General features: G+C 41.3%; 2 protein-coding genes across 7 annotated transcripts; one reads left to right on the forward strand and one right to left on the reverse strand.

The window, feature by feature from the left end:
* Positions 1-6: 6 nt before the first annotated feature.
* ankdd1b (ankyrin repeat and death domain containing 1B) lies at positions 7-4,427 on the forward strand. Of its 2 annotated transcripts, none has more exons than XM_028415206.1 (15): positions 7-325; positions 548-648; positions 737-835; positions 925-1,023; positions 1,504-1,608; positions 1,694-1,801; positions 1,957-2,055; positions 2,402-2,500; positions 2,605-2,703; positions 2,801-2,899; positions 2,995-3,093; positions 3,237-3,332; positions 3,696-3,897; positions 4,040-4,171; positions 4,287-4,427. In XM_028415206.1, the coding sequence occupies exons 1-15, from the start codon at positions 154-156 to the stop codon at positions 4,340-4,342; spliced, it is 1,665 nt and encodes a 554-aa protein (XP_028271007.1). In that variant the 5' UTR covers positions 7-153; the 3' UTR covers positions 4,343-4,427. The 2 variants fall into 2 exon arrangements, with proteins under 2 accessions (XP_028271007.1, XP_028271008.1); XM_028415207.1 differs by having other exon boundaries at positions 1,694-1,795.
* Positions 4,428-4,526: 99 nt separating this feature from the next.
* poc5 (POC5 centriolar protein homolog (Chlamydomonas)) lies at positions 4,527-11,775 on the reverse strand. 5 transcript variants are annotated; one of them, XM_028415205.1, is made up of 13 exons: positions 11,688-11,775; positions 11,191-11,274; positions 10,456-10,612; positions 9,676-9,780; positions 9,326-9,513; positions 8,248-8,424; positions 7,960-8,064; positions 7,595-7,774; positions 7,295-7,469; positions 6,424-6,545; positions 5,405-5,506; positions 5,028-5,198; positions 4,527-4,949 (listed from the first exon to the last, which is right to left on the reverse strand). In XM_028415205.1, the coding sequence occupies exons 2-13, from the start codon at positions 11,272-11,274 to the stop codon at positions 4,815-4,817; spliced, it is 1,701 nt and encodes a 566-aa protein (XP_028271006.1). In that variant the 5' UTR covers positions 11,688-11,775; the 3' UTR covers positions 4,527-4,814. The 5 variants fall into 5 exon arrangements, 4 of the variants coding, with proteins under 4 accessions (XP_028271006.1, XP_028271002.1, XP_028271003.1 ...); XM_028415201.1 differs by having other exon boundaries at positions 6,412-6,545; XR_003671302.1 differs by having other exon boundaries at positions 4,811-4,949; positions 5,028-5,193; positions 6,412-6,545.
* Between the last annotated feature and the right edge of the window lie 1,873 nt (positions 11,776-13,648).

Below are 13,648 nucleotides of genomic sequence, written 5' to 3' on the forward strand. Positions count from 1 at the left end.
CAGCATTATGAAAGAAAGGAGTGCACTTTCAAGTCATTCTCTAAGACTGGGTTGGTAATAAATAGAGTTTCTTCCTCTTCTGTGTGATCAGTGACTTTAGGAATTTATTGGCTTACTTTGTACACTGAAGCACACAAATTTAACAGCTTTACAATGGATAGAAGAGTACTGGCTTTGAGGACGACAATGAAGAAGAATTTAACTAAGGAGAACCTGGACCCTCGAAAATGGATGAGACAGGAAGTTGTCGAAGGGTTTGCTGACTTCATTCCCAACAAGGACTCAGACAAAGAGACGGACAACAGCTTCGACGACAAAGAGATGTGTGAGTATAGAAGAAAATTTAGAGTAAAAGAAAAAAGGTGGAAAATTAATTTAAGTTTTACAGCACACAGAAATTTATGTGGCCAAAACTTAAATGTTAAGAGTGACTGTATGTCTGTAACATGATGTTTCTATTTGCTCTGTATATAAACAGTATACATACAGTCTTTGTTTTATGGGTGTGTGTGTGTATAGATTCAAAACCTTCCTGTTTCTTGAATAGTGCTCGAGGTAGAAAAACAGTTCATGGAGGCAGCTAAAACGAATGACGTGGAGACCATGAAAAGTCTTGGAAGAGGTCTGAACGCCAATGCAAAGAATGTGGTGGGTCAAACTATCTGCACCGATATCACTCAGATATCAAAGGCTGAGCAGCTCTAAAGATTTGTAGAAATTGATTTTTTTTTCTCAGCACCACAGAACTGCCCTTCACTATGCAGTGGCTGGCAAAAACAAAGAAGCTGTTCAGCTTCTTCTACAGCGCAGGGTCAAAGTGGATCAAAAGGATAAGGTGAGAGGGCTCTAACTGTCTGTGCCAGCTCATGTAAAAAAAAATTTCAAGTAAGCACAACGTTTCATTTTGTGTTCTGTGTCTGACAGTACGGCGTGACCCCCATTCATTTGGCTGCCTGGTTTGGCAGTTTGGACATCCTGAAATTGTTAGTGCAGGTTGGGGCTGAGCAGAAGGTTGAGAACGAGGTAAAGTGGCAGGAAGAGTCTTGTTCTGGTTTCCAGTGACTGACAGAGAAAAAAATCTCTGAACTCAACCAATTCCACCTCTTCCTTGCAGGTGTTGACGACTATCATTACCCTGCATTTAGAATATGTATATGATTGATGACATAGTGGTTTTAAGAGATGAGAGGATATATGTAGAAAGAGTTTTTGGAATTAGTTTTTTATGGGACAACACTGTTTGTCCATTACAGCTAGGTGGCAACAGGACCCTTTTCGGCATGGTGACAAAGTAGGCTGCTAGATTAAAATGTGGTAGAGATAATCTGGAAGGTTGGTCACCCTCACCCTCTCAAACATCTTAATGGTTCCAAAAAACTGTGTGTAAAGGTGCTGTAGTGCCTCTGCCTTTGACCACAAACTCATATCTTACCCATATATATTATTTTTCTTCCTAAAGCGACTCATTGCAGCTACTTAATCTGCACACTTTTGTCCCTTCAGGAAGGACTAAACATTCTGCACTGTGCTGCCGTCAACAACCACACTGAAATTGTAGAGTATATTATTAATGACCTACAGATGAAGGAACTAGATAAAGATGACCAGGTACTATCTCTGCGCTTTGCTCCATGTCAGCTGTATAAATTTATGAAATTACATTCAGAATTGTGTGTATTCTCACACATTTCAGTCAGGGAACCGGGCATTTGCACTGGCGGCTGAGCATGGCTGTGTCGACATGTTAAAGATGCTGATGGACCCATACAACATGGCCACCATGAAGCCCAACAAAGTATGCGTATGTGTGCACTTGCTTGTATAGAATTTTCCACCTTTATTTATATGCTGTTTATTCTCATGTCTGAGTACATGTTTCTGTGTGTCACACCTACAAGAAAGCTCAAAGTCAAACACTCTTTGATGCGAGCTGTTTCCCTCCCTCCCTTCTGCCAGAGAGGGGACACGCCCCTGCACTTAGCTGCCAGGAACGGCCACTTGGACGCCCTCCAACTGCTGCTGCAGAGCTTTGATACTCGGGATGAAGTCAATATGGTAGACAATCAGTTTAAACATTCTCTCTATCACAGTTTGGATTGTGTGTGCTCAGTGGCTAATCCACTGCTGGATGGGGGGGCTTCACTTTGGATTAATTAAGATATATCAAATGTGCAGTGGTTACTGTAACAACACACAGTGACTAGTGGGTCTGGTTGGTAAATTTTACTTGATAAAATTAGTGCTTCCAGCTAAGGATACATCTGACTAGGTACTTAATGGTGGCTATAATCTGCATGACCATTATTATTGAATAATTCAGCATAAAGAAATCTCAGCTAATCTGTTTTTCCATTTTCAGCACAAAGTACAAAGTTTTGCTGATGGATCTTCTGTGTTACAGGATGGTGAAACAGCTTTATACCAAGCTGCAGCCAACGGTGAGGAAGAAAGTGTTCTGGCCCTGTTGGAGGCTGGCTGTGAACCCAACATCCTCACAACGGTATCATTACACACTATACTGTCTCCGCTCTGGTGCTCTCATGCATCAGTGTGTTAATCCTAGGGTCAGGCTTGAACTATGCCATAAATTGAGTTTTTTCATAGGCCAAATGCAGCGCTCTCCATCCAGTTGCAAAAAGAGGAAACAGGAGTCTGGTCCATCTCCTTTTAGAGTACAAAGCCCACACAGACTTTCAAAATCAGGTAAGCAAACACAAGCGAGGTGGCAGCAGTACACTCTTTCAGTGAGGTATTACAGACCTCCCTCACACACACCACATTTACAATATTTTGCTCCCAGCACCTAGAAGCACCTCTGCACCTGGCTGTGAAGAACAGTCATGTCCCTGTAATCCACTGTCTGCTGCAGGCTGGCTGCAACACTAACATCACCAATAAGGTATGACCACCCTCGTAACACACACAAAAAAATGTCAGCCAACAACATCTAGAAACATTAAAATAAGTGTTCACTGCTTTATATTGTGCTGTTAGAGGTCCCAGACTGCCATGCACCTTGCAGCAGAGATTGCCAGAATTGAAGTTGTGGAAATGCTTCTTAAAGCTGGGCTGGATCTAACGCTCCGGGACAGAGTAAGATTCCACACTGAGTCTAGTTTTTATACACAAATACTATAAGCTGCATGATATATTGAAAGTACAATCCAATGTAAATGTAATCTGCTTTCTTGGAGTTGTAATTAAATTTGTGTATTTCATTACTGGATTTGGAGTAGCAGGGTAAGACGGCTCTGGGTGTTGCAGCCAGAGCAAATGAGGTGATTATTGTGGACATGATCATCAAAGCAGAAAGATACTACGCCTGGAGAAAGGTGAGAGACAGTAAAATGATTACTCTCGCAACTTTTACAGTTTTCATGTGTGCAATAATCCATCCTTGAGGCTTAGAGGGCAATAATTGCATTCATCATAAATGATTAATTTCCTAACATCACATTTGATTAGCTGGATCCCCTCTAATAACATTAAAGGATCCACTGTAAAAAATGACATTTGACAGCCAATTTACCATTAATTCAATTAAATATATGCCTGTTTGCCTCCTATTATTGATTTTCCAATATGGTTTTAGTCTGGCATTCATATTGCTAACCATGTGTGTTCTCCTATGCTCTGTGTTCTCTGGAGCTTGTGGCCTTTATCAATCTTCTGACATGATTTAATTGCCCTTTCAGACCAACCCTGAGCTTAATGAGAGTGTTCACAGCGAGTATCCACTAACGTTTAAACTTGACCACCGCCATGAGACCAAGCAGATGCGTTTAATGGCCTGGCGCCTGGCATATGAGCTCCTGAAAGCAGGGGACTGGAAAAGACTAGCAGAACACTGGGGCTTCACTAAGGAGCAAGTGTCTGCAATCGAGGAGCAGTGGACAGGTGTCACAACTCACACTCTGACAGGACACATTTGGCAACAGACCTTTTGACTTGTTTTTCAAAGCACAAGTCTTTAGGTTATCTGTACAAGCTAAATTCTTGCTTTTCCTGCCTGTACACACTGCTGTGTGTTTGTCCACAGGTCAGCACAGTTATCGAGAGCATGGGAACAGGATGCTGCTGATCTGGCTCCATGGGGAGGAGCTGGCTCAGAGGAGTCTTGCTAAAGAACTCTACCAAGGCCTGATACTTACAGGGAACAGAAAAGCTGCAGGTACCTTCTGTTGTCACTTCTTTAAACAAATATACTGATAAAAATATACATTTCTACAGTAGCTGCCTGGGCATCAGTGCCAGTTTTACTACTTTAAATTTAATTTGTGTTCCAGATAAGATTCGTATGGACACAGAGAGTACCAGCAGTAAGAGCTGCTGCATTTCATGACATCATCTCCTCTACTGACCTGCACAGGAAGTTTGAAGTAAACATAATTTATTTTAAAAAAAAAATAACGTTCATCAAGTCATTAGCTGTAGCTTTGGTTCAGTAAACAATTTGTGATGATGGATGGATCAGGGCAAAAAAATGTTACATATTACAGAACACATGTCATCTGTGCATAATTTAGAGTAAAACCTTCATAAGAAATAAATGTTTTGAAATTCAAAAACTTCCAATAATCATTAAAAAACATTTACACATGTATTTCTAAACACCTCTCTATATAGTCCTGAGATTCTAGTGCTCTTTTAATTGTACATTTCACATTCATGACTAAAGCAGAAGATAAACAGATATCAAAATAATAACCAGTCAACACTAACACTGTAGCTACTCTTAGGTTTGTTGCATAGAGCATGTTAAATCTTCAGTTTAAACTAGGTGATGTAACACTTTGTCTGAGATATGTTTGTGGTCAGTCAACTACTTTGATGGAGTGTACATGGCATGTGCTGGTGTGTGCTCTGGAGGAGCCTCTGCCTCCAGTGGAGGTGTAGCTCTGTTGGGACGAGCGAGGAAACTTAGCAGCTGTGGCCTGCCCGATGGTTAGCTGAAAGCGTAAAGCAGGAGAAACAAGTTATTTTTTAACTTCACATGACCAGATATTGATTTTTTGTGTGTCGCATACCTGCGTAACAGGATGATGTCGTTCGACTACTACAGAGCTCATGGGTGGAGCCACTCCCATCACCTGGAGGTTGCTGCGTGCAGCTTTACTGGCATCAGTGCGAGCAGTAATGCGAGCATTTACAGTCTTTGAGGATTTTTGTTGACTTGCTGTGACGATACGACCACTGGTCTGAAATAACAAATATATTACAGCATGTACAAACAGGCGTACTGGGATATTCTATATCTTGATAGCACAGTAAAGACACATCATATGTAGAAAGCAAACAAAACAGGGAGTGATACATCTTACGTTGCTGCTCACCAACATAACTATCAACACTCAGTGTATTATCTAAAGGCCTTTGTCAATCGGCCAATATGTGTAATATTAACCTGTTTGTGGGAACTTGTGATGCCCCCAAGTGGGAGTGAGCTGTGCACCGCAGTAGTGGGAGGGAGTACTTCTTCCTGGGACAAAGGGATTCCAGAACCCACCTTACGAGACAGGAACCAGTAAAATCAGGATCAGTTTTGGAGGAAGTCAGCTTTAGTGCAGCAAAGAAAACACTGAACAGAATAATGCCTAATCACCTATATCAGTGGTCCCCAACCACCGGGCCGGGGACCGGTACCGGTCCGTGGGTCATTTGGTACCGGGCCGCACAGAACGACTGAGCAAAAAATATATTATTCATTATCTGAGTCTGAAAGCTGTTTCATTTATAAATCGATCAGATTCATCCGCTTGTGCCTTTAAGCACCTGCAGACGCTGGTCTCGGTCACGGGATACGGCCCCCCAAAATTAAGCCTAAAAGCTAGCAAAAATGAATAAAAAACAAACGTCTTTGGAGAGCTTCTTCGGAAAGGGGAAAGACCTAACGAGGGGACAGAAGAAGAGGAGCCTACCCCTTCAAAGAAAAAGAAACCTGCATTTAAAAGACTATCAGAAGTCCTTATTGCAACAGGTGATTCTCACACAAGACCGCTCTGAGTGACATGTGGCGAAGCCTTCAAAACTGCTTTGGCACTTAAGACCAAGCACCCTGCATTAAAAGACAAGCCATGGAGTTTTTTGAAAGAAGAAAATGTGAACAAGAAGGACAGAAGCAATAAATGACGGCCAAAACAAAATTACGGAGTGGACTGGACATAAGAAACACGCTTCGGGTGTCATTGTCTCCCATTATCCCCAGATAGGACCGCCTCATTGCTGAGAAAGCTCAAAGGCTCCCACTAATTAAGCATAAGAGTAAGTTGTCGTTGTATGCACTTTATTTTTATTTTATATATTTTTTTCTGTGCCGGTCCGTAAAAATATTGTTTTACATGATACCGGTCCGTGGTGCAAAAAAGGTTGGGGACCGCTGACCTATATGATGACAAATTCAAAAATTCTCACCATGTCATCTACCTCACTGTGAGAGGGATCTGGGTGGTCAAAGTGGACTGGACTGAACCGTGTGGAAGATGCGGGATAAGGCTGCAGCTGGGCCACTGTAGCAGAAGCAGACTCATCCTGGTGAAGCAGGGGATCTACAAAAAGAACGATGATAACACATGAATCCAGACACTGTGCAATAGATTCTTGACGCTAATTTTAATAGTTACTGAAAATCCCTTTAATCAACTAAATAGGAATGATTGTACCATCGGGTAACTGAAATTGTTCAGTCAAAACTTTCTTGTGGTTGAACAATTTCACTTGCTAGCTATCAAGGATTTAGAATACCAGTGTTATATGAGAAATCTAAGTGCCCCAATGCAATGTACACCCTTTACAGGAAACATTTTAAACCAAACATGCAGTAGAGCAAACAGAATAACAACACACTCCCAAGCCCTAATCCAATACACCCTGCACTTCCATGACAAGTAATTGCATTATTTACTAAATGTCAGAAAAAGATTTTGAGCAACAATCTTTCAGTGCCACATCAAGGATGCCAAACTGTGCAAAGTACTCTTCAGTCCCCACTAGGCACATCCACTGATTCATTACTCCATTCAATGAGCCAGTGAATGACTTAAAAAAGTACTACGACCCTGCCCCCTCCTCTCATTCATAAACCTACGCAATGTCAACAGCACAAAGCTGCACTCTATTGGAGAAATTGTGTCTGTTGTTTTTTCTCTGCTTCAGTCTCCACAGCTCGGGTCAATCAATAGAGCTTAAAGGCATGATGTGGAGAGTCGGGGTCTATATATGTACGTAGTTAAGGGGTTTGTGATGAGCATGTTATTTAACAAGATGATTATTCTTGTCTGGTTATTCTGTTACAAACCACGACTTGGAGGTTGCTCTGGCCGTCCCTCTGTGGAGTGGAACATGCTGAGAGCCTCCATGTTGAGAGCACATACACCCCTCATGAAGGCTTTCTTCATAGATTCCTCATATTGCTCTCGCTCTAATCGTAGTTTGTGAATCTCAGCCTGGGCCCTTGCTACAGCCTCACAGTGCTGCGGAAACAGGTAGCAGAAGATAAAAGGGATCAGTCAATTATTAATCCTTGTAGTAACAAACGCCCCTGATCACTGCTTGATTATATCACAATCAACAGCCCCAATAAATCATATATATGTACCTCTGCAATTTTAGCTTCATACTCTGTAGATAGGCGGGAGCAGACTTCTTCGGCCCGTGAACGGCAAGCCCGCTCCACCTTGACCTTCCAGTGTTTCTGGACCAGAGACTGCCAGCCTAACCACACTTTTTTCTTCAGCTGCAGATTGTAGTGCTGTCTCGCTACCTGAGAAGCATGAGCCTGGCAGGGAACAACAAGACCATGAAAACATCGACAGTATAATATACTCTAGTGCAGCTGCAGTACATTTTTTTAAATGCCCTTGCAGTCATGGTATAGAAAAAAAATAAGTTATTAGTCATCTAGTTAATGTTTTATGCCATTCTTGGGAGAGACAGAACATTAACTAGACGATGTATATATACCTCTTCTTTGGCCTCAGTGTGCTGAATTCTCCAGTGGGTGAAGGCCCTCATTCTTTCAAGCTTTTCTCTCTGTCTTTCTAAAACCTGGCTTAGGTTCACAATCACCTAAAGCAAAATACATCGCACTGAAATAATGCAAATAATTCGATCATTTCTTAATTTTATTGAAGGTGAAATAATTTGCAGATTAATAAATAGTACGTAATAGGAACATCTTAGTTATAGTCCTATTGTAAATGAAATCTTAGTGCGACCTGGTCTACACTTTAGTAGAAAGAAAATAAACACCTCATCTTTTCTCTGGTTAGATGTCTCGTAGGTTTGAAGCAGCTCCTTAATGCTGTCTAGCTCTGACCTCAGGCCAGCTGTCTGAGCTTTATGCTTCTCCCTCTCCTTCATCAGCTCCAGCTTGTGTTGCTCCATGAAGGCCAGCTTCCACTTGCGTAGCTCAGTCAGTACATTTGACTATACAGGGAATAGACGGACAGTATGCTTTGTAAACCCACCTTAAAACACATGATACATTCACAAATATACATTGAAGATATGCAACAGATTCTGCAGCAAATGAAGCTTAGTCAAGAGAACTGAAAGTCTCAACTTCCTCTCCTAGTCTAGTTCTGTGCAGTCTTTTCTGAGATGACACCCCACTCTTTCATCAGCTAAGCTTAGCAAGTGATTCGTTGTCATCTGCTCTCCATGAATGAGTTGTACAACATCAGAAGAAAAGGGCAGGATGGACACCCACATGGAGCAACCCAGCTCCTCCATAACATTCCCCTGGGAGAAGCAATTAAAAGGGCACCGCTCCTTGAAGAGTAGAGCTGTCATCCTTCTCACAAAGTCTTCCTAAGACTCAAACACATCCCCTTTTAAATATCTGATCTCATCCTCACCACTGTCTATAAGCACAGTCTGCAGAATGTCTTGCATTTAATCTATCTAAGTCTAACTTTCTAATTACATACAGTATGGGAAGGGGAATGTGATAACACTAACATTTATACATTACCAGAAAAGGCAACTCAATTCATTTCTTTCTAGATAGCTCTTAATGAATAGTTCTACTATTTACTAATAGTAGAAAAGATTTTACCACTAATTTAAGATACAGTACATTTGTCAGAGTAATGTCAACAACATACATTTACACAGATAAATATTAAGTATCAGCCTTCCTATCAGCCACCTAATATCTATTTTGCTTTAAACTGAAGCTAAAAAACCTCCACTCCTATGAAATGCATAATAGTTATTACAATGCACAGCTATTTTACAGCCCTTCAACAATATTTGTTACCTCTCTTGCAGATACAAGATAATATAGTGATAGTGTAAGGAGAGAAGTACGAGAAAACAGACTAACCTTCAGGTTGTTGCTCCATGTGTCGAGAATGTTCTCCATCTTATTTATGTTCTTCTCTGAAATAAACATCTCTGTCACAGCAACCTCAAGAGGATCTGGGCTGTTTGACCTAGACCTCTGAGACGTCATCTGTAACCTGTCTGAGAGTCTCGACGCCCTGCCAGATGATGGACCTGCCATCTTTTCAGCTGGAGGGCAAAAAAACAAATCAGCCAGATGAAATTACAACTGAGAATATGAGACAAAGCATTCTGATGGTCTCAGTATTTCTTGGATTACTTGATATTAAGGAAAAAGTACAGTCACACCCCAGACATTAACATACACAAGTTGTTTTTTTTTAATTTTACCATCAGAGGCTCTTGAGTGAGTGGAGGGCTCAACAATCAAGGGGGAGGCCCGTGATCTCATGCTCATGCTAGAATGCCTCCCATCTTCAGCTCCGGCGGCAGGATCTGACAGGAGACGCATCAGATGCGGGAAAGGAGACAGAGAGGGAGGCACAAAGGTAAAAACACAGACAAGGGAATGCTGATAAAATCAAGTCTGTAATGAAATTACAGCCAAGAGCTAAAAATAAAACATAAAAGTCATAAAACAAAAGACATTTTAAGAACATAAAATATGGGGGTGAGAGTGCTGAATAAGGAGCACAGCTCCTTGTCCAGGAATGCATTTATGTCAATATCTTAATTAAATTCTGCAAGGGGAAGAAAAAAAACCTGCACTCTAAAAAGCACTATGGGCAGAGTGCCAGGAGATCATTACCAACTGGCCTGTCTGCCTTCTACATCCCTGTGCACTGCTCCATGACAGTTAAAGCACTAACCTCCAACGAGAGCTGCAGCTGGCAAGGGAGGACTGATGATTGTTTAAGATGTGGGTATCATAGGGGAGAGAGATAGGGGGGTACAACCTGACAGACTGATATTTACTCTGGTTTACAAGCTGGAAATGTAAAGCTGATAAACAGCTGATATTTTCTGCATGTTGTAGTGCCAAATCCGTTGTGACAGTTAATCATTTGATGGGGGCAGTGTCTGGAAAAGCTCAAGCAGAGTTTCTGCCAGAAAAGCTTAGTGCGTGTAATGTATGAATGTGTCCAGCATAGAGGAGGGACCCATACGTACCTGGTAGGTGCAGTGACTTTGTTCCAGCTTTACTCTGGGAAACCCGATCACCATCTCTGGACAAATGTGAGGTGCTCTGCTGCTTCAGTTGAACGCGAGTGAGTGTGTCAAGCTTTGGGGTTACAACGGCATACCGAAGAAGCTCCTCATACTCATCCTGTTGAACAATAAATAATCAAATGAACAGTGGGTACAAGGGTTTAATGGCATTATATCCAGGTCATTTTCATTCATAAGGTTGAAGCAAGGCATCTGGACTTGGGTTTTCTTGAAGAGAATTTGCTGCTCATCCAAGCAGCTTCATCAGTTCCAAGTCCAGATGCCTTGCTTCAACCTTCTGAATGGTATTATATAATATTTTATATTCCGTTTTAGAATTAGAATCTACCCAAATTTCTCTGAGGGACCTTCCCAAGGGGATTAATAAAGTATATTCTATTCTATGACATTGCATTGCAAGATCTATTATGTACAGCTTTACATGGAGCCCATTAAATAGAGAAACACTCCATTTCAGCTGGAATCATCTGGAAAACCTGTTGCAAACATATTTGCCCAAAGAAACATCTGTTGGAGCAATTTCTAATCCAGGTTTTGAGCATGTTAAGCCTGCTTGTTGGCACAAAAATCTTGATACTATCTAATGATATTTTGTAAAGATGTTGCTCTGTCCCAAAATGTGCGATGTGAATTAATGGAGAAACTTTGTGTACGTGTGTATTTTTTTCCTCTCACCTGAAGCTCTGAGGACACAGAGCTCCCCCGGTCTGAGTCCTTGGGCAGAGCAGGACTGGTTGGTTCGTCTTCGTCTGAGGACATCTACGTATACGTCCATTGTATATGTTAAAGTCATTACAATACAAAACATACGTAAACGTGGGGCTAAATAAACAGTCAGCCATATTAAAAGGGTCATTATACACGCTCTACAGAAACAAACATTCATGTAGTAGCGTTACAACATAGTTAACTTGGGGGCACCTTTAATGCCGAAATGTTCATTAACACACAAGAAATGTTGAAACGCTCAACTTTATAGAACAATAACATATACCACGTGTATACGCTGTTTTCTGTTAGCGTTAAACAGATTATGTTAGCTGCACAAGTCAGAGCTAACGATAAATCTGAAACACATACTTCTTTTATGGCTGCTACCAATCGTGCAGCATTATTACGAAACTATTTGCAGAGATTATAACCACACAGACGATATACATAATTTACTGTACTTGTTTTATATCTCTGTACAAGGTACCGCACTGGTTTGTCTCACCGAGCTGTCGTCAGTTGGAAAGTGCTTGCTTTGCCGTTTCAAACATGCTGACATAAAAACAACAGACGCTGTGATTGGCTGCCGTTACCACCGTCTCAGTTAAGCAACCTCTGATTGGTTGAACTATTTCCTCGGCAACGCTAAGCGGAACAACGCCAACCTCACCAGCTGCTTCTCCTGTTGTTTAGTTAAAAGGGGCTGTCGAATCATTTTTTTTTAATTTAATGTAAAGCACAGGGTAGACTGTGTCCGGCTGTCTGAGCTATACCGATGGCATTGTAATAGAGGTGCAGAGTAACCTCTATCATTAGATTTTTTAATCATCTAATTATAAAAAGATTTACCACTGTACACTTCTCTTTTTTTGCTTTATTTAAATGACACAAAAGAATTTAAGTGTTGGTTTGCTTCTGTGATTGACAAATCTTAGCCCTGTGTCCATTCAAGCGGTGTTCCTAAACTGCTAAGAAATAGACAGATTACGAGTGAGCAAACGTAGGCCTACCTCTGTGAAGAAGGTGTAGGTCTTCGGTGAATACCACCACCCTGTGAACCTCCCTGTGGTCATTTCCATCTTGTTCACAACAACAGAGGCACACACAAAACAAAGTCAATGATTTGCAGTCAAAACAAATGCTGCAATGCCTCAACCACTTGAAGACTTAGTGCTTAACAGTATTACCACACATACATGTAGGATAAGCCTAACAGCTTGGCAGTCCTATGCTGGGACTCCAGAGAGGAGAGACATATGGTTGCTCTCAGCCATGGCAGAGCTGCAAGTGGCACTGTTGGACTAGAGCCTCCTCACCACCTGGCTGAGAGGCATTTCACTGTCCAAAGGTGTCCTGTCAGCACTGCCATGAGACCTGCAGGCTGTCTTTAAAAAAGAGACGGGCTGTTTGGTTGTGAACCTGACTGAAAACAGGTTGATGCAGTATATTCTAACTGCAATCAAATTATAAATAAATGATAAAATTATAAAAACGTACATCAAGATGTAGAATGATTCTGGCAAACCAGTCCAGGCAGAGACACCCCTCAATGCACAGACACATTTTGTTATTATGTCTTGACGGTTGATGCATGCTATGAGTTTGAACCAGAGTGGTGAGGCACAGGGGATAATCCTAACTGCTCTGTGGGGAGTGGAGGTTTCCTGTTGAATGACAGGAAGCTTTTACTCCTACAGCTTACTTATTTCCATTTTAGAGCAGATGATTCACATGTTTTGAAAGGTTTGTCACCCCAATATGTCTTTTGCTTCTCTGCCTTTTTATTAGTCATTGATGTGATATTGCTAATTTTCTATACTTTTACAACTGCAGGGTTTGTGCATTGTGGTGGCAGGCCTCTCAGACATATAATAAAGTTACATTATTAAACTGATTTACTAGCCCTAGTAAACTCCTAGTCCTTATAATTGAAAAAGCAATTAAAGAATTTAATTTAATTTAATTTGCTAAAGCAATTCCACTCACTTATTGACTTGCAATAGTACAGCCATGCTTACAGTAGGAGAGAGTGAAGCACAGATCTGCATTCCAGATACAGACATGATAGAGACAGACTCCATTCTGCAGGCACTCTGTAAAATGTTTTTCCAATTGACTGTTGATAGTGCTTAGATTAAAGCAAGTATTAGTGCCTCAAACAACGTCTACAGATACCTTTTGTAAATTTCACCTTCCTCTGAGCAAAGAAAATGCACCTGGGCTTGAGCGTTGAAATGGGATTCAGCTCACATTCTCCTCTCATAGCCTGTTCAATCTGTTCCAGGACAATAATCACAATCCATTTGACTTTCTTCCCTCTGGTATTTTAGCTCAGCTACGTTAAACTATCCAGGACCCCCGCAATAGTAGACAGAATAGAAATTTGAAAATAATGCTCTGTGCTTGTACATGTTGACTTTGT

This window comes from Parambassis ranga, chromosome 9 (assembly GCF_900634625.1).
Source record: "Parambassis ranga chromosome 9, fParRan2.1, whole genome shotgun sequence".
In the NCBI taxonomy this organism is placed as follows: domain Eukaryota; kingdom Metazoa; phylum Chordata; class Actinopteri; family Ambassidae; genus Parambassis; species Parambassis ranga.

Coding starts and splice junctions, on each gene's coding strand:
- ankdd1b (XM_028415206.1), top strand. CDS start 154: ATGGATAGAAGAGTACTGGCTTTGAGGACGACAATGAAGAAGAATTTA. Junction 836..924: donor AAGTGGATCAAAAGGATAAG/GTGAGAGGGCTC, acceptor TGTGTCTGACAG/TACGGCGTGACCCCCATTCA. Junction 2,501..2,604: donor AACCCAACATCCTCACAACG/GTATCATTACAC, acceptor GTTTTTTCATAG/GCCAAATGCAGCGCTCTCCA.
- poc5 (XM_028415201.1), bottom strand. CDS start 11,274: ATGTCCTCAGACGAAGACGAACCAACCAGTCCTGCTCTGCCCAAGGAC. Junction 7,775..7,959: donor ACACTGAGGCCAAAGAAGAG/GTATATATACAT, acceptor GTTCCCTGCCAG/GCTCATGCTTCTCAGGTAGC. Junction 7,470..7,594: donor ATGAAGCTAAAATTGCAGAG/GTACATATATAT, acceptor CTGTTTCCGCAG/CACTGTGAGGCTGTAGCAAG.